The sequence below is a fragment of the Priapulus caudatus genome, unplaced genomic scaffold (genome assembly GCF_000485595.1).
Source record: "Priapulus caudatus unplaced genomic scaffold, Priapulus_caudatus-5.0.1 Scaffold586, whole genome shotgun sequence".
NCBI lineage: Eukaryota > Metazoa > Priapulida > Priapulimorpha > Priapulimorphida > Priapulidae > Priapulus > Priapulus caudatus.
Genome location: NW_014577647.1, coordinates 92,866 through 110,942, shown reverse-complemented (window position 1 = coordinate 110,942; position 18,077 = coordinate 92,866). Strand labels below are relative to the sequence as shown.

At 42.2% G+C, this 18,077-nt stretch overlaps 3 protein-coding genes across 3 annotated transcripts in view; 2 read left to right on the top strand and 1 right to left on the bottom strand.

Annotated features, from left to right (window-relative positions):
- The window catches only part of LOC106811889 (COMM domain-containing protein 7-like), a 9,601-nt gene extending 6,528 nt beyond the window's left edge, over positions 1–3,073 (top strand). The window contains exons 2-5 of the mRNA XM_014815609.1: positions 793–860; positions 1,425–1,533; positions 1,795–1,893; positions 2,327–3,073. Coding sequence (XP_014671095.1) covers positions 855–860; positions 1,425–1,533; positions 1,795–1,893; positions 2,327–2,403 — 291 coding nt within the window. The 5' untranslated portion in view covers positions 793–854 and the 3' untranslated portion in view covers positions 2,404–3,073. The remainder of the gene's footprint in view (positions 1–792; positions 861–1,424; positions 1,534–1,794; positions 1,894–2,326) is intronic.
- A 4,184-nt stretch (positions 3,074–7,257) lies between these two features.
- LOC106811886 (ATP-binding cassette sub-family D member 2-like) lies at positions 7,258–13,625 on the bottom strand. Its single transcript, XM_014815605.1, has 9 exons — positions 12,624–13,625; positions 12,228–12,408; positions 10,858–10,982; positions 10,543–10,690; positions 10,078–10,175; positions 9,748–9,893; positions 9,212–9,442; positions 8,679–8,804; positions 7,258–8,196 (listed from the first exon to the last, which is right to left on the bottom strand). Exons 1-9 carry the CDS (start codon positions 13,569–13,571, stop codon positions 7,935–7,937), a joined length of 2,265 nt encoding a protein of 754 aa, XP_014671091.1. The 5' UTR covers positions 13,572–13,625; the 3' UTR covers positions 7,258–7,934.
- A 102-nt stretch (positions 13,626–13,727) lies between these two features.
- On the top strand, positions 13,728–16,863 carry LOC106811890. Its single transcript, XM_014815611.1, has 3 exons — positions 13,728–13,814; positions 14,296–14,394; positions 14,567–16,863. Exons 2-3 carry the CDS (start codon positions 14,355–14,357, stop codon positions 16,768–16,770), a joined length of 2,244 nt encoding a protein of 747 aa, XP_014671097.1. The 5' UTR covers positions 13,728–13,814; positions 14,296–14,354; the 3' UTR covers positions 16,771–16,863.
- The last annotated feature ends 1,214 nt before the right edge of the window (positions 16,864–18,077 follow it).

Genomic DNA, 18,077 nt, shown 5'->3' with positions numbered 1-18,077 from the left:
TGGATATTCGTCCGAGCATCGAACACCTGTTCTTATGCGCTATTCGTCCGAGCAGTTGTTGCGCATGCGCTGTTCATGTTGTATTACATAAATGTAATATAATGCTAGTCTAGGTAGGCGCCTACTACCTAACCATGCCTACTCTCTAACACTAACCCTAATACTAACTATAAAAATACTCGGTTCTATTATTATACGCTCTGTTTCGTATATACGCGAGTGATAGTACCAAACACTATCTATGGTGTATAACCACATACGCAACGCATGTATGCAGGGGCGTCACAGCCGTAGCAAAACGCTACAGGCCCCCAGCCTAAAGGGCATAAAATAATCAAAAATCTAAAGGGTAAATAGCATTTTAGAGCGTCTAGATTTTAAAATTTTTAAAATTGCCCTTCACACTTCCTACCTACCGATTATACACACTCGTGCTGTGCGCCTGAGGCATGCAACATGAACAGCGCATGCGCAACAACTGCTCGGACGAATAGCGCATACGAACAGGTGCTCGGACGAATATCCATGTCGTAATAAAATAATGGTTAATAAATACAACTTGTCAGTACTAGACCTACCAGTACCAGTACCAGTAATTTAGTCTTAATGTTTGATTTGACCTAATAACTTTACTTCAATACCGTCCAATACACCGCTGCAACACATAGCGTGCACGCCATTGTGCATGCACAAATACACAGTAGGTTAGAGAGTGAATACACCTGTGAGTGCCTGAGTGACCAATGGCCTTAATTACCCTAGTCCTACGCTAAACCTGACTCGTTATTGAAGGAAATAAAAAAAATGAAGGAGGAAGCAGAGATACTCAGGAGTCAGAGTAAAGTAGGAGAAGAATGAAGGTAAAAAGTACTAAAACTAAAAGGGAAGAAGGTGTGTTAAGAAAGTTGAGAGGAGAACGTGCATGGTGGTGGAGGGAGAGTGTTGGGATAAAGACTGGAGAGCGTAAAAGACACTAGGAAGAAGGTGGGTGGCCAAGACTGAAAGTGGTAGTGTACAGCCTACAGGGAATGAGTTGGGGAAATGCAGGGGGAAGGAAACAGGAATAATCTATGGCAGAGAACGGGTAGTGGGGGGGGGGGTGATGAAGAACTTCAAGAAGAGGTAGGTAACGGGGAAATTTGAAGCCGTACCAAAACTTTCAACATCTAAATCTGGCCATCATTTCTTGGCAATGAAGGTGACGCACCAGTTTCTTAGATAGGCTGTAACTTCTTTGCATCTGATTTCTTATAGTTTCTTGGTGGTTTTCTGGTTTGTTCCACCACCCTGCAGCCAATGCGAACATTTGTTTACCATACACATTACCGTATTACGTACCATTTTTGCTGCAGGCTAGTGAGCAGTAAATTCAAGAATTTGTTGCAGAATTGCAAGCACACTTCATTCCTAAAAACTTGTTTCAGGACACATCCAGGGATTCGCAAACGGGACCTACCTTGATACCAAAGCCTGTAATGAGGCCCCAAGGTCTAGTCATCAATCAGCTGGTTGATATGGAATGGAAGTTTGGAGGTAAAGCTACAATACAAACACTAGAAATGGCAGGATAATGCATATATGATACATGAACCATAATCTTTGACTGATTTACATTTGCTACTGGTATTTATTAACATATTGTAAGTACAAAATTGTACAAGTCATGATGGTGCACAGAAATTAATTTGTAAAGAATACTATGTAATTTAAATACTTTTTTCCTTTTCTCAAGAATTTTATTTGTTGTTACAGTTTAATTAACTTTACCATGCATCAACAATCTGTCTTTTATAGTCACAGCATCTAGCAGCGAACGTAACAAGGCTGGCAACACATTCCTTCAAATGAAGCTTGTCATTAATAAAGGAAACACAATAGAAAATGTTTATATGGGTATGTCTTATTTTTATTCATGCAAATTTAATTCATTCGCAAAGTTTTGGTAATTGGCATTTGTTTTTAGGTAACTTTATAACTTATAGAATTTGTACCAAACATTGAGCTCAGCAAGATTTATTTCAATCGTAGGACAGGTCATTTGAAGTAGCTATATTTTTTCATATTGAGGAAAGATGCTTAGAATGAGTATTGCTAAATGTAGGTAGACCCCTGATACACGTTCAGCATCTGGGATAAACCAGTGTGACTGTCCACCACTTAGATTGTAATATAAGTTCAAAGGTGTGTTACAAGTGTCTGGATAAGTATGACAAAAGCTGCCTAAAGTAAGTCTGTTGCAGATAATCACTAATATGTACAAATTTCTAATGTTTATCTGTGTCATTACATTTGTATACAATATTCATTGTTTTTTTTTACATTCCAGAACTTACTTTGCCACAGTTCTACTCATTTCTTCATGAGATGGAAAAGGCCCGAAGTACCTTGGAGTATTTAACATAGCATCTGTTGATTTTATGCAAATGTGCGTATATTTTTATTTCATACATATTTATGTATTCCTCAAAATTAGTGCAAAATTTGAGGAGAGATCAAATGGTTGCTGGAATACTGCTGCAAACCATTTTGTTATCTAGTGAGTAGTGATATATCTTTCGTGAATTATGAATCTTGCAGAATAGGTCCAAATAATTAGGGGTAATGATTTACACACTGGTAACAGACCAGACACTATGTATATATATATATACTGTGCCTGTTCATAACTTCATGAATTGTTTATTGTATTTCTCTTTAGAACAGCATTTAGAATATCATTGAAAGTAATTGTAACCTGTTATAAACCCTTAGAATCAATAATTATGAATAACATATGAATTTTCTAATTTGATTTAATTTAAACAGCGATAACAATAACATCATTGCACTTGTAACCATAGTAAGAGTAACATTGAAGCCTAACAGTCGTACACATGCAACTGATTCTTATTTGGAAACAATGGTCACATACACCATATTGTAACATTCGAACCATCTTACTATGGAATGTGTACTTCAACAGGTTTTATACGGGTATAAACTTGTGTCAATCAAATTATAAGTAATAACTGAACATTGCTGATACCATAGAAATAGAAATAAATAAACAAATAAATATTTATTTATTAATTCATTTATGTATACTTCTAAGGTTAACACCTGTAAGGTTGAATATGGGCATCTGTAATTGAACATTTCTGACAATCAACGTTTGATATCACGATGCCACAATTATGACCGTAATAATAGTAAAATTCGATTTTGACAATTTCTCCATAAAAAAAAACATTTGTTTGTCCCTATTTACACAATTGTATGAAATTTGATTGTGCTCCTGAGGTTAACCTAACATAGACTGGCATTAATTTGGCAAGAAAGAACATCTAGCAGTTTGCACGACAAATTTGTACAAACATCAATAAACAACAAAAACCCTACAAAGATAAAAGATACTATAATACTTTGATATTATAGTATATATTAACTTATCTTATCTTATCTTAGATTATAGTATATACTTTGATATATATATCAAGAGCTCATAATAGAGATCTCTATTATGAGCTCTTGATATATATACTATAATACTTTGATCCTGAAATATGTTCACTGAACAAATGAAAGCAAACAAAAGCACATGGCAATTTTTTTTTTAATACTGAGGTTTTTTTTTAATACTGACAAACTAGTGTTGCTTCGAATATGAATGTACTAACTATATTTTCTGTAGGACAAGTATTATCAGTGTAGTATATATTACCATCAAATTAATCTCATTTGAATCGGTACACAGTACGATGATTTACAGAACTATTCAAAATTGCCTCGCATTATATAAACATTATGGTTACAATGAAAGAAAATGTCAAGCTTGGTCGAATGACAGAACGTTTTCGTGAAAGTGAATGTGATGTTGATATTAAACTAGAAAGGGCAGTTGCCGCGAACTACATGTATCCCCCGTGTTCTCCCCAAGATGTCTAAGTATACGAAGTTTGGTCGCGCTAGGTCAATTAGGGGCCGAGTTATAGAGCAGAAGGAAAATATGATGAAGGTCAAGGTCAAGGTTAATGTCAAATAAAGGTTGCAGTGACCTGGTTTCGGTACGCAACACACCTTCTGCCCAAGATGTGTAAGTATACGAAGTTTGGTCGCGCTAGGTCAATTAGGGGCCGAGTTATAGAGCAGAAGGAAAATATGATGAAGGTCAAGGTCAAATAAAAGCCGCAGTGACCTTGTTTTGGTACGCGACACATTCACACCAAGATGTGTAAGTATACCAAGTTTGGTAGCGCTAGGTCAATTAGGGGCCGAGTTATAGAGCGGAAGGGAAATATGATCAAGGTCAAGGTAAAGGTCAAATAAAGGTCGTAGTGACCTGGTTTTGGTATGCGACACACCTTCTCCCCAAGATGTGTAAGTATTCGAAGTTTGGTCGCGCTAGGTCAATTAGGGGGCGAGTTATAGAGCTGAATGGAAATATGATCAAGGTCAAATAAAGGTCGTAGTGACCTGGTTTTGGTAGCGCTAGGTCAATTAGGGGCCGAGTTAGAGAGCAGAAGGGAAATATGATCAAGGTCAAAGTAAAGGTCAAATAAAGGTCGCAGTGACCTGGTTTTGGTACGCTGCTCACCTTTCCCCAAGATGTGTAAGTATACCAAGTTTGGTCATGCTAGGTCAATTAGGGGTCAAGCTATATAGAGCGGAAGGGAAATTCTCTGCGGCGGCGGCTGGGGAGACATGAAACCATAGTATCCCCGCCGACTTTGTCGCGGGGGATACAATTAATACACAATCTGCTTAGCCCACAATATAAGCTACTCTCAGTAATACGAATGCTACACAAAGCACAAATGTAGTCATAATGCACAACAATAGCACACTTTTGGCACTGATGTGCCCCTATACATACAACCATGAACATATATATAGCAAGAGTTGATAAGTATTATCAGTTCTTGATATGTTCATGATATAACGCATTGGTAATGACCACACAAGCTGACACGTTTACTTCTTGGAGAATTCTAAAACACCAATACAAGCTACACAATTATTACTTTGATAAATTCACAGAAAAGTGTTCAAAGAAAGTAAACATATATGCGAACAGAATTCAATTTTTTTAAACAACACTGTAAATAGACGCCCACTCGTAAATAGTCCATGCACCAAGTCCCTATAACCGACCATACACATATCCAGAAAATAATGACATGTAAACTAGGGTATGCTATAAGCAAGTATATATTGCGCGGCTAAACAGTGTGCTAAATAGTAAATGAAGCCGCACAAATTTACAATGTGTATACAACTATTATGCTGGAATGCTAGGACATTAAAATTTGTAAATCAAATTACATATATAATAAATTTAATATAATGAGTAAACAAAATAATACATGGCATTGATAAAACAAGTGCCACAGTGCGACAGGGCTCATCTGGTGTCTGGTGTTCTGCTGATAAATTCATTTATGCATAGCAAGACGTCTTATACATAAGTCTTCTTTATTCTTGTTTGACTTTCGTAGCCAATTGGAACAAAGATATCAGCTACACTTTCGCACCCACCTAATCTCTATGCATTGCAGACACATGTGCATTGCAGGTTGGCATGCAACAATTATGATTAGAAGCGTGCCAGCCATGGGCTGCCCCGTGGGTCCTCCTCTTGAGGGTCAAAATGTTATCCGACACTTACTCTTCGCATGTCAGCAGAAAGTACATTTCATGGTCCTTTCAATAAAGCCATAAAAATGGTAGGTCACCGCTGAAACAAAAAAGTTTTTCAATCGCTCCGTCAGACCATGTCCTCAGAAAATGTCTAAAATCTGCCCTGTGCCCTATTGACCTTTGACCTGTGACCTCCAATTTCGGTACAGTGATGGCTTTTCCTACCATGACGTTATACACCAACTATCACGAGCCTAGGCTGAGCCGTTTAGATTTGTGCCGCAATTCCGCATTTCCTCCCTATACCTTAAGTTAAGGAGGGAATGTTCCCCCTTCTTTTACACCTCTTGACCCTTAACCTTTGACCCCCAGCTTTGACATCCCAACTCGTTTTCGGATTACCCCCCCACGTCCCGAATATCGTGACCGTGCGTCGCGAGCGGTTAAGATTTGTGCCCAACTGTTGACGGACGGACGCACGGACGGCCGGACGCACGGACAATCATGCGATTCTACAAGCTGCACCCGACTACGTCAGATGAGCTAAAAACATATAGAAATAGAAACTTTAGCAAGTTGTTTTAATACGGTGGTTTCACTATGTATGTATGTATATATATCCAAAGTGACTGTTCATTTACATCATTTATATTATCAGGAGTAGATAATAGGGTTCCTTATTATCTACTCCTGATATTATGAACCTATATTTGATACAGAGGGCGAGTTACATGAAAGCACATTTTTGGAATATCACAGTAATCCCCACCCAACATCTTGGTCATCTATAGCATTAATTTATTAGTCCTTACTAATAATTGTAGTTAAATTGCATTGATTAGAAAATGAATGATCAACCTTTGTATATATGCAAACAAGTTATGAAGAGGACCAATTCATAGAACCTTATTTGATGTGTTTTCTTAACGGCCCACTTTCTTAAGATTCCTTGCGAGCTTAAATAGGCAAGTCACCATGGGAAATAAACACGAAAGTAAAGCAAAGTGCTTATCCGCTCTCCCGCCATCATAACGCAGGGCATCGGGGAAATAAAATAAAATGAAAGACTACTATGGCAGGATCTGGTAGACTATTTAATTGTATGCTCATCTAGCTGCCAGTTATGCCACCACCATTCCACCTCAACACCTCATAGTCATAGCAAGACCATGTCGTCTTATGTAGTTATGTACGTGGTTAACATTACTAAACCACATTTATTTGTAGACTAGGTTATTTTAAATAAAATTGGTTGACTAGTAATGACGTAAGCAATGCATGGCATTGAGATATAAGCACCTGATTAAGTAGATCTCTTGGATATTATCGTACTGTCATTGTCTTCCTAAAGGGACTACGTCACAAATTTTCTATGGTAAAATTTGTAAAAAAAAATTGCCATTTTTTTACATTAAAAGTAAGAACTAACGGGACTAAACAAATCGTCAAATTCTTACCTGATAAGATCTGTTTCTCAACTAGTTAAAAATCCAAAAAACCTGGACGATTTGAATTAATGTTCTCAACATTAATTCCTTGCTATGGGCTATGTATGGGTCACGAGTGTATGTTCACATCAAACAATATAGTAAAATAGGAAGTATAATGCAGCAATTTAACCATAAAATGTGAACAGAATTACTTATATTTTGTGAAAAAGTGGAAATATTTTTTTTATTTTTTAATATTTACGGTGACGTAATCACTTTAAGGGCCCATGTTAGACTTCCGTCATTGCTGCCGTCTGCGTCACTGTCCTTTTTATGTCCATTACTAACATCATAATCACCTGCGTTGGCACTCACACTCTATTTTGTTCTCCTGCCTGTGTTAGTAGAAATGTACAGCCTGCATGCGTGCACCAATGCAGACTGCAGAGAGTGTGAGAAACAGCACCACCTAGTGACTTGTACTGTTCATGCACCGGTTTCAGTAGCACGACTCATCGCCGTAATTATATTCACCATCACTCTCTACGTTAGACGACTTGTCGACTACTAATATCATAAACATTGGCGTTAAAGGTCATTTAGAGTAGTCGTTGTCACCCCTTCTTGGATCCCACAACGGTTACCTTGTCACCTGTGTTGGACTTGGAGGACGTGGCACTGACACAGCTAGTGTCAGCACTCTCCCTCATGATTGGTCGACGGACGCACGACTAGTCATCCTCGTGATTGGTCGACGGCTAGTCACCAATGTTTCCCTTGTGACTGGTCGACAGCTGCGCGGCTAGTCTCCCTCGTGATTAGTTAACGGCTAGTCGTCGGGCGTCGCCGCGCGGCTAGTCGACTGCGTCGTCAGGCGTCGCCACGCGGCTAGTCGTCTGCGTCCGCGTCGTCGGGCGTCGCCGTGTGGCAATCTTCGTCGTGCTGGCGGTCGATGTTGCGCAGCATCGCCGACTCTTCGCCGAGGACGCGACAGATCTCGCGCAGCCGCCGCTCGTCGCGCGCCACGCCCGCCAGCTGCGTCTCGAGACGGCGTGCCTCGTCTCGCAGCGAGATGCGCGCGCTCGCGTCGAGACGCTCCACGTGCCAGCCGCCCTCACCGTCAAACTGCAGCACCCGCGTGTGGAAGCGCCTGCAAGTGAGGAGAGGGAGGGTTTTAGGATGCGTGTGCGTGGACGTCGATCGTTGGTGGGGGAAGTGCTTCGCGGAGATCCCACAGCGGGCGTTTGGTGGCTACAGGGTTGGGGTTAGGGTTAGGGTTAGGGTTGGGGTTAGCATTAGGGGGAGGGTTGGGGTTAGGGTCGAGTTCAGGGTAGGTCGTTCATTTAGGGTCGAGGGCCAGAACAACGATTGGTTCGATTCCCTTCGATTTTGTTCTAAATGGTTGTTCTAAAAGGGTTCCCTCTATCTATACATAGGCTGTTCACAGAGCACTAGAAGAGTAGAACAGTATTCAATTCCAGTCGTGAATAACAGTGAGATTCACGTCAACGGTCACACTCAAAACACACCTCCTCAAACAAACGTTTTCCTAAACCACCGACTTATCAAGTCAACATCTAGGGATGCCTTTTGCCGGACGAGTGACCTGAAGACGAGACAATGAGCACGTACCAGAGAGAAGGACGGTGTGTAATGGTGAGGAGGGTGATGTCCATATCTTTGGCTGTTTGGTAGATGCTGGCCTCTACATCGATAGATACCGCACTAGTGCATTCGTCGAGTAGCGCAAACTGTGGTCTGTTGGCAAACCAGTATAAAATCACGCTTACACCGCAGTATTAAGTTATTAACACACATTGCATAAACAGACCTCTCCATGTAGGCAAAAGAAAACATCTGAGTCTAATTTAAGTTTAACACTAATGTAAGATTGTTTAGTACAGCTTTTGATATTGAATTATGTTAGTGATTTTGGAATAGTACATTTGTAACAGTGATGCGTTTTTGCACTTGCATTACCTATGCCCTATGGTATACATAAATGTGTATACATTGCTTATACAGACCTGTGTATACTTCACATCTGAAAAGCTTTTGGAAAGGCTATTCAATTATTACACTAGAACACTAGAAAATAACTAAATACTTAGAGAACCGATGCCAGCACACAGTGAAAATGAAAATAAATTAAAATAACAGCGTACTTGTGGTAGAAGAGCCGAGCCATTCCCATTCGCTGTTTCTCCCCGCCTGACAGCACGTCCTTCCAATCGCTGCACGAATCCCAACCTCCCTCTCGGGCCACGATGTGCTGCAGGTGCACCACGCCGAGGACGGCATCAAGGTCATCGTCAGTGAGCCCGCGCGCCGCCATGTCACTCTCCGTGTCCGGATAGATCACCTGGTGCCGCAGCGACCCCACCGACATGTACGGCCTACGCGGGAATTAATGCGGATCGTGTGTGAACACCCAAGTCATAAGACCTAGTGAGCTATACTGGCATACACTTGCACTTGACATAGCACTTGTCATGCACCAGAGAAAAGGTCGAAGACAAGTGCTAGTTTTAATCATCTAATCTCGTGCCAGTAGGATCGTAATTCATGCGTACCAGGGGAAAAAATTAAAAATTTCACAGGAGCGATTTCAGAGGTTTGAAGAGCGAATCACTCATCGCTCCCGTGTATTTTTTACCCTGATGCGTAATGTCTCTTTGATGGCGTGAAGCCTGTTTGTTACCTCTGTGGAATGTAGAACGTGCTGCAGTTCAGCGGACGGTGGAGCTTTCCACGGTACACGGGCCACAGTCCGCTCAGTATCCTGAACAACGAACTCTTACCACAGCCATTGGGACCAGTGATGAGTAGGTGCTGCCCTGGTATCATCTGTTTGAGATAATGTAAATTAAACCTGCATGAATGGTTAACACCTACAACCTTCCACAATTTATTAACACGTTGTTATACACGTTATACGTTATACGTTGTTATGCACCGCTAATTTCTCCATTAAGAATATATTCAATAGATGATTATATAACAGTATATAAGCAGGTATTGTTATACTCACATCAATGGACAGACTCGCAACGACGACATCTCCATTTGGTGTGATTATTGGTACGTCCTCGAGTTTGATACTACCATCCACGCTCTCGACTATTTCCCCTAGTACAAACAGCGTGGAAGAATACACTTATAAATAGTAAAAGAACCCCCATTCGAGTCAAACAACAAAATTCAGTCAACACACATAACAGGAATGCAATTCATGTCTAGCTAATTAATAAACTAAAATGGGGCTTCTATAGCATAATTTAACAGATCACAACTATGAAAAAGAGAAGAATGGGTAAAAACCTATGTTGGGATTAGATAAGAATCATAAGATAACCGTATTACTGTAATAGGAGTACTTAAACGACTCTCTCATTCACGTACTCTTGACTGTATACGTTTATATAATATTTATAGAAATACACTGCAACATATGTGAGTATTAGCGATGTCTAGTGTTATACTAATAGCTACAAACCTTTGATATCTAATGATCCATTTATAGAACCCTTGCTCTTTATGCTGTTTACAGTAACAGAGTTTCTCTCATATCTGCCATTTGCTACGTGTTCAAACACTTCTAGCATATCATGCACCCGTGAAGTATAGCCTGCCAGCTCCGTTATCTGCACATAAGCGAAAATGTTAAAAAACATGTCGTATGGTGGAGATAGTCGGTGTTGGTCTTGACAGATCGCTAAATCGCAACGCACACGTAAAGTATATGAAGTGAAGAAGCAATCAGAAATGTTAAAAGAACCTTCCAGCTCTAGACGTGTTTACGAGAACTAACCTCCTTTAGGGAAGACATGAGTCTTTCGATGGCATCGGCTCCATTAATAAGTAGACTCTTAGCAAACGTGTAAGCCTTCGTACGCTCAGTCACACCGCCATCCGGATCATCTGTATACTTAGTTCCTACGAATTGATAACGACCAAAAAACATCATGTAATGAAAGTGTCAATGACACTGTAGCTCACCTTGGGTGTGATAGAAGAGGGAGGGGAGATATATAAAGCAAGAGCATATATGGGAGAACTCCCATTATATAGCATATCTCCCATTATATACTCTTGATAATGATATATGCATAAGTTTTGATGCGAAAATAAATGTTTCAGATCTGAAAGTATGAAATCTTGACGAGAGATGGCGCTACGCCTAAATGATAGTCATTTTGGTTTTCGAATATCGTGCAAATAAAAACAATAAAATATTCCAGTCAAATTACTGTAACGAAGAATCTAAAACACAATATTACACGTATATAGGTATGATTGTAGAGTTGTTGAACAGTTAGACAAAATAAACGTAATAGGACGTTGTCATCTCTCCCATAGGAGTAACAACTGCTTTGGGGCTAGCCTTACACATTCACATACCAAAATTTAACAAAATCGAATGAATTTAGATGGCCGTTAGGAATTTAGATGAATTTAGGAGTAACAACTGTATTCAATTTGAAACATGTGGGTCAAACGGTTCTTGAGTTATCGTTGACCGTAGACAGACACTGAAATGCATAGTGAAATTGCCAAAATCTACCTAATTTGCATAATTTAAAAAATATATAAAAACCCGTGTGATATGTTTTGGGGCCAGTCCTTGTTCATTCACATACTAGAAATTAGCAAAATCCGTTGAACCCGAATTGACTTATGGCCATTTCCATTTTTGCAAAAAAGTTGACGTGGCTCGAATGTAGGTCGACTGGCGTGCTCCAAAATAGGACGTTCAAACCTCTCCCATAGGAGTAACAACTATATGCAATTTGAAACATGTGGGTCAAACGGTTCTTGAGTTATCGTTGACCGTAGCCAAATGTTGATGGACAGACGGACGGACGGACGGATGGCACCCATGTCAAGGTGAGCTAAAAACAGGCAGCACATAAATTGGCAAAAATATTTTAAAATAATGCTGATATACGATTCATTCCTGGATTAGGTAAGATAGGATTCCTGTCAGAGGAATATTTACATGTGATGTACGGATCATCTCCAACTTCTTTGCATCTCTCTGTCTCTCGTCTTTCTTTTACTCCATCTCTCCTTCCCCTATATATATCGTAAAGTAGCTGCTAACTGCGCTTTGATTACTTGACAGTGTAGAAGAAATCGATATACAAAACATAGAAGTATGTACTTCAGTGGAGCACCTACCATCTCGTCTGATACCATCAGCAGTAATAATTGGAATGGCGACCATGGTCAATCCACTAGCACTCCACACGTATTTCATGAGGAACTGCTCGAGCATAATGTACCACAGACGCTTGCGGTATATCAGGTCCATCTGCTCCACGAGATCATTGTAGCACTTAGATAGAAGGTTTTTCTCGACCTGCAAGATTATTCATTCGTTGTAAAAAAAATGTCTGTCACTATACTCACCTCCATCTCTCTCTCTGTCTCTCTCTCTCTCTCTCTCTCTCTCTCTCTCTCTCTCTCTCCCCTTCTCTCTCCTATCTCTCTCTCTCTCCTCCCTAGGTCTCTCTCTCCCTCTCTCTATTCTGCTCCTTCTCCCTAACCCCTCTCTCTCCCCGGCTGGCCTCATACCTTGTGGCCTCCATAGAAAGCAATCTCTTCTGCATTTGCAATGACTCTTGAATGAGCGTATCGTAGATACCCTTTTCTGCTGGCTTCCTCTGACACCAGCTTCCCAAACTTGGGCGACAGAGCGCGCAAGATCCTCCCCGTCGCATATATCACAACAGTAGCAATAAGAGGGGGCTTCCACGAGAAGGCGCCCTTGCGTATCGTCATAGCCGTTAACGTTATTGTCACGACGGCAATGTCCAAAATAGGCTTGGTGACGTGCGAGTAGAGGTGCGCCACCTGCTGGGAGAACATGGTGATATCTTCAGTCAGGCACTGATCTGCATTCACGAGTCGGTTGTCCATGTTACTAACTTTGTAGTACGTTTGATTTTTGAAGTATAGCTCGTAGGCGTGATGAACAAGGCGCGTACGGAAACCGAGGGCGACTTTCGACTCGAGGAAGCGAATAAGACTGTTGATGAACGTAGCAGGAATGGCGACAAGAAGCCATTTCATCATCATCAATGTGAAAGCTTTTGCATCTCTCCGGACGATGCTCCGAACGATTTTGCTGTCCAATGATGCCACATATATGGAGAGGAAGGTGCGTGACACAAGCGTAGTCGTGTGTATCACGAGTAACAGAAAATCTTTCGTCCATACGCTCGGAACGACAATTTTTAGAATTTTAACAAGCTGACGTAGGAACACTTTATCGAAGGCAGGCACGTTCTTTTTTTCACGCTTGCTGCTGTTTACATTTGTATTACTATTACTATTGCCAGTATTGGCAGTATCACTATCAGCGTGAGAGGCAACGATGAAAGCAGATTCTTTCTGTTTCTGTTTAAGAATTTTGTAACTTCGCTTAATGCCATAAGCACATAATACAGCAAAAACAACACCACCTGTAGCTTTGCCTAGATTGATGTTTTTCTTCTGTGCAAATCGAAGAATAGCAGACATTTCAGAATGGTAACAACGAACAGAGTAAACATTGAAAGTTGAACTTTCACCTCATTTTTGCTTTTCATATACAGCACAGGTAGCGCCATCTATACAAATCCATACGCGAGTTCCGCGAATTTTGTAACGCGCGCGCCTCACGTTTCTGGACGCCCCTCAAGCAGAGACCCTAGTATAGAACATTCTATTAAACAGATTCTATTAGTGTTCTATTGTCTCTGCCTCAAGTACGCACGTTCTCAGGTACGCTTTCAGAATGTTTTATTCGTTAGGTAAAATTAACGCTAGCTTGCTATCTTTAGAAACCATGAATGTAAAAACTTCCTGTCATTTTACCATGCTATGTTTATGTTACATGTATGATGTAGTGTCTAGTGATGTACGCTGTTTGTAATAATACTAGGAGTAAGATAATATATTAATAATTATAATCCTCTATTATCTTTAATCTTACTCCTGTCCTGATAATACTAATAATACTATGTACGGTTCATGGATAGAATTCTGAACAGAGGGTTGGCAAGCAAACCTCGTGCAAAGTTTGATGTTCCCAACTCCATAATTGGGTGTGAATTTTAAATTTACTACTAGTAGTACTACTAGTAATTAGTATTGTTTTTAGCATTGTCTTCTGGAAAACCAAGATTGCTATGGGCGGTAATAAAATGTAAGAATTTTCAATGTTCTGTTGTTATACTATATATTATACTTTTTTTTATCACAGCCTAGTATAAGTAAAGTGATGCCGAACCAAGAACAGGCGCTGTCAACGTTGATGAGACTATGAACTCTGCAAGTTGTATTGGCAAGCTTAAAGTTAAAGGTAGTTTGTTATGCTTTTGGCCTTGTACTGTGTACAGATGCAGGAATTTTATTAAAAGACGAAGCAACGCGAAGTGGGTCTGTCGTCTGGGGGGTGAATTTGTCCCAAAACCGAAACTCGCTCTTCTCGTGTTAACAGCTGCAAATTTTACATGTTGATTTCCCTTTAATAGGTGATAGGCAAGGCAGTGAATGTGATAATAAACACACCTGTAAGGAGGAAAACGCATCGGAGCGACAATCCGTACCGTCGAAAAGATCCAAAACTCTTGAAGCCAGCCCAGTTCCGAGAAAAGTCAGAGCTCTCGCTGCCGACAGAACGACCAGTATCGCGAAGAACGTGAAACGCGGCACCCCCGCTTCCTTTAGCATCGCTGCTTTGTCCTCAGACGCAGGCGGCGCGAATTCCACCGAGGAGAACGGTTCGTCCGACCGAAAGACGAAAAGTTTGGCGGGAAAAACGGACGAAACGAGAGCAAAGGCGGCCGCTCGAGTCACGGGGCGTGATCGGCGTTCGAGCGTCGATCCGCCTCGGTCGTCGTCGACGGCGACCACGTCCGAAAGCGCCGACTCGACGAAACCTAACAAGCGACTCAGCGCGTCGTTAAAAGAGAGGAGAGCGTCTCGGCTGTTCTGCGGGTGGAAGCTGAGACCGGCCGAGGCATCGAGGTTGAAACTGAAACGTCTCGGGGGCCGTCTTTACGACTTTCGATCGCGGGGCGGCGCGTTGTTCTTCGATAAGATACGGGGTCGAGCGGTCCCGTCTATCGGCCAACGTGTGTCGAGGCTGCGTCGCACTGCCAAGCTAGGTAAGAACACTGTTGCACTCGATCAAGCACTTTCTGCACACGTGTCTTTAGTTCTAGGAGCACAGCCCGACGGCTACACAATAGCACAGAACGTGTGTCAGACCGCGGTAAACGTCCCCATGCAGACCGAAAAGAAATTGGACCAGGCTGCGGGGGTGCGTGCACAAAAACATGACCTGATGTCCGAGACTGTAAAACTTGAAGAGGGGTTATTAGACAGTGCGCATTCTGCTAGTGTGGGCATAGCCGAGCCACGGCAGAACGAGCGTGGCGATTTAGCGTACTGTGCAGAGCATCCTGCAGTTATGGAAAACACGCCGCTTGCATATTCTCGTACGGACAAACAGGCAGCTTTATCCGTGGTGGAAGGAGAGAGGTCAGCATGCACCAGTGATGTCCCTACATGTAGCTCAGAGGAGAACACTTGTTTATTTAGAGCAGTCGAGCAGACGTCTTCGGAGATGACAGAGCTGTCTTTCTCTGGAGGAGCGAGTCAGCACCCTTCGTGTCGAACATTGCAGCAGTCTACTATCACAGGACTCCTTGATCCTCTTCGATCCACAGAGGACCCTTCTTCATCTGTAACAGTTGAACAGCCTACTTCAGTTGGAACACAATTACAACTTTCTCTTGGACCAGTAGAGAGGCCCACTGCTCCCGGAACAGAAGAGCGGTTGTATTTGAGTGATACAGTACGGGACTCTGTTTGTGGAATAGCAGAGGAATCTAGTTTGTGTGGAACAATGGAGAAGAACTCTGGCTGTGGAACTGTAGAGAAGAAATCTGGTCATGGAGCAGAAGGGAAGAAATCTGTCTGTGTAACTGTAGAGAGGAGCTCTGCTTCTGGAACAGCAGAGCAGTCTACCTCATGTGCGACAATAGAGAAGAACTCTGTTTGTGCAACAGTAGAAAAGTCTAGTTCCCATGGAACAGTAGAACCTTCTCCTGGTTTTAGTAGAGTGGAGCAGCCGTCTGTTTCTCAAACAATGAAGCAGAGTTCGGTTTCTGTGACAGAAGGACCGCTTTCTGCATTAAAAACAGTAGACGAGCATGCCATGCCAGGAACAGGAGCTAGAAAACGTGTGCACTATGACTCTCCGAAACAGACCAGGTCTTCCGTCGAAGAAAACACTGATGAACAACGGGTAACGGGGTCTGTGTGTGATGAGCCCACTGTTGACACGCTGAAGGCCTTCATCAGTAAATGCGTTATCTCGCCGCAATGCGGTCAGGGGAACGTTGCCGCCGAACTCCTGTTGCTCGATCGATTCCTCAACGACTCGCACGAGGAAGATCTTGAGTGTTCCTCGCTGGAAACTGATTCCTTGGTCGGCGTTTCTCACTCTGTGAGCGTGGACACCTCATGCACAACGACTGCAGGTCGTGGGGAGGTTGATCTAAATGGTGGACGTACCTCAGTGGAGAGAGGCAGAAATGACGGATCCGTGACAGAAACCGACGTGCCGCGCAATTCACTTGACCCGAATGATGATAAAGCAGACGTGACAGTCAACTGTCAACGAGTTGACAGCAGACACGTATGTAGGTGCGACACGTACCCACACTGAAAGAACGCATACCTATAAACAGATGTTTTCATAGAAAGCCAAAGGTGCCGAACCAGAGGTTTCTCTGTAGTCACTCATTCGAAAAACCAGCTGTATAAAGGCAGAGGAAGAGGCAGGGGCAGACAAAAGTCACAATTATCTGATGACGTTGATACTGGAATAAGGTCCTGACATCAAAAATTTATGGTTCTTCGTCTCACATCCAATCCTGTTTGTGCATCTTATGTCACGCGCTTAACCAACCTGAAGTCTTGAAGGCTTAGTGCACACTACTGAATGGCTCTCTAGCACAGCCATTCGGGTGACAATTGACTGAGGCTACTAACAGTCACAGAACTGCAGCGGTGGAACAGAAATACACCTTCTTTAGATGCCCACTACGAGGTATTGCCTCACTAGAACGGGTTTTATGTCCAAACAGAGTTAGCCTGACTATACGCAACCCAGAACTACCAGAAAACCCGTTATTCACCTGTGAGAGATGGACCACCTCGATCGCACAAACGACTGACAGTCGGAGTGTAGAGGTCCTCGATCTAATGTGTTGAACGTACCGCAGTGGTCTCAGAGAGAGCATAAATTGACCGGATCCGTGACAGGAAACGACGGTTTGGCTTGCGCGAATTCACCTTACCCGAATTTGTATGATGCCTACGTGAGTATATAGAGGAGTTGCTGTATAGAACCAAAAAGGTACCACAAACCTGGACAGTCGAGTGTAAGCCATTGCCGTCTCTAAAAACCCTCGCTAAGATGATTTGGCGCGGTAGAGGCCTCCAGAGGCAGGGCAAAAGAGTGGGCCTCCAAGTTTTCAGATGAGAGGGTCAGCTAAGACACATGAAAGAGTCATCTCTACTCTGTAATGTACCCGAGATCGCCGCAGTCTCATCATGCCTTAACGGACGCGATATATACATCTTGTAATGTTTGCCAACGGACTGAAGCCTATGACAGCCAATCAATGACATTTAACTTGAGGGATGTACACAACAGTCAACTGCCGAGAGGTAGAAACAGAAAACTACCACCATATTGTTAGATATAGCCACATCTACGTGTATTGAAGAAGGTATGTCTATAACAGAGTGCTTATAGAAACCAAAGGTACCAAAACCTGTTATTCACTCTGTGAGCTGGACACTCATGCACAACGCTGCAGGTCGTGGGAGAGTCTTGGATCTAAATGGTGGAGTACCTCAGAGCGAAAGAGGCATAAATGGACACGGAATGCCGTGACAAGAAACCGACGTTGCGCCGCAACTATCACATGTGACCCGAATGATGGTAAGGCAGACGTGACAGTCAAC

What these genes read in the sequence shown, in the direction of transcription:
- LOC106811886 (XM_014815605.1), bottom strand. Translation starts at nt 13,571, where the DNA reads ATGTCTGCTATTCTTCGATTTGCACAGAAGAAAAACATCAATCTAGGC. An exon ending in TTGCGAGTCTGTCCATTGAT is followed by an intron (nt 9,894 to 10,077) that starts GTGAGTATAACA and finishes TATCTCAAACAG; the next exon opens with ATGATACCAGGGCAGCACCT. An exon ending in ACACACCGTCCTTCTCTCTG is followed by an intron (nt 8,197 to 8,678) that starts GTACGTGCTCAT and finishes CCTCACTTGCAG; the next exon opens with GCGCTTCCACACGCGGGTGC.
- LOC106811890 (XM_014815611.1), top strand. Translation starts at nt 14,355, where the DNA reads ATGAACTCTGCAAGTTGTATTGGCAAGCTTAAAGTTAAAG. An exon ending in TGGCAAGCTTAAAGTTAAAG is followed by an intron (nt 14,395 to 14,566) that starts GTAGTTTGTTAT and finishes TCCCTTTAATAG; the next exon opens with GTGATAGGCAAGGCAGTGAA.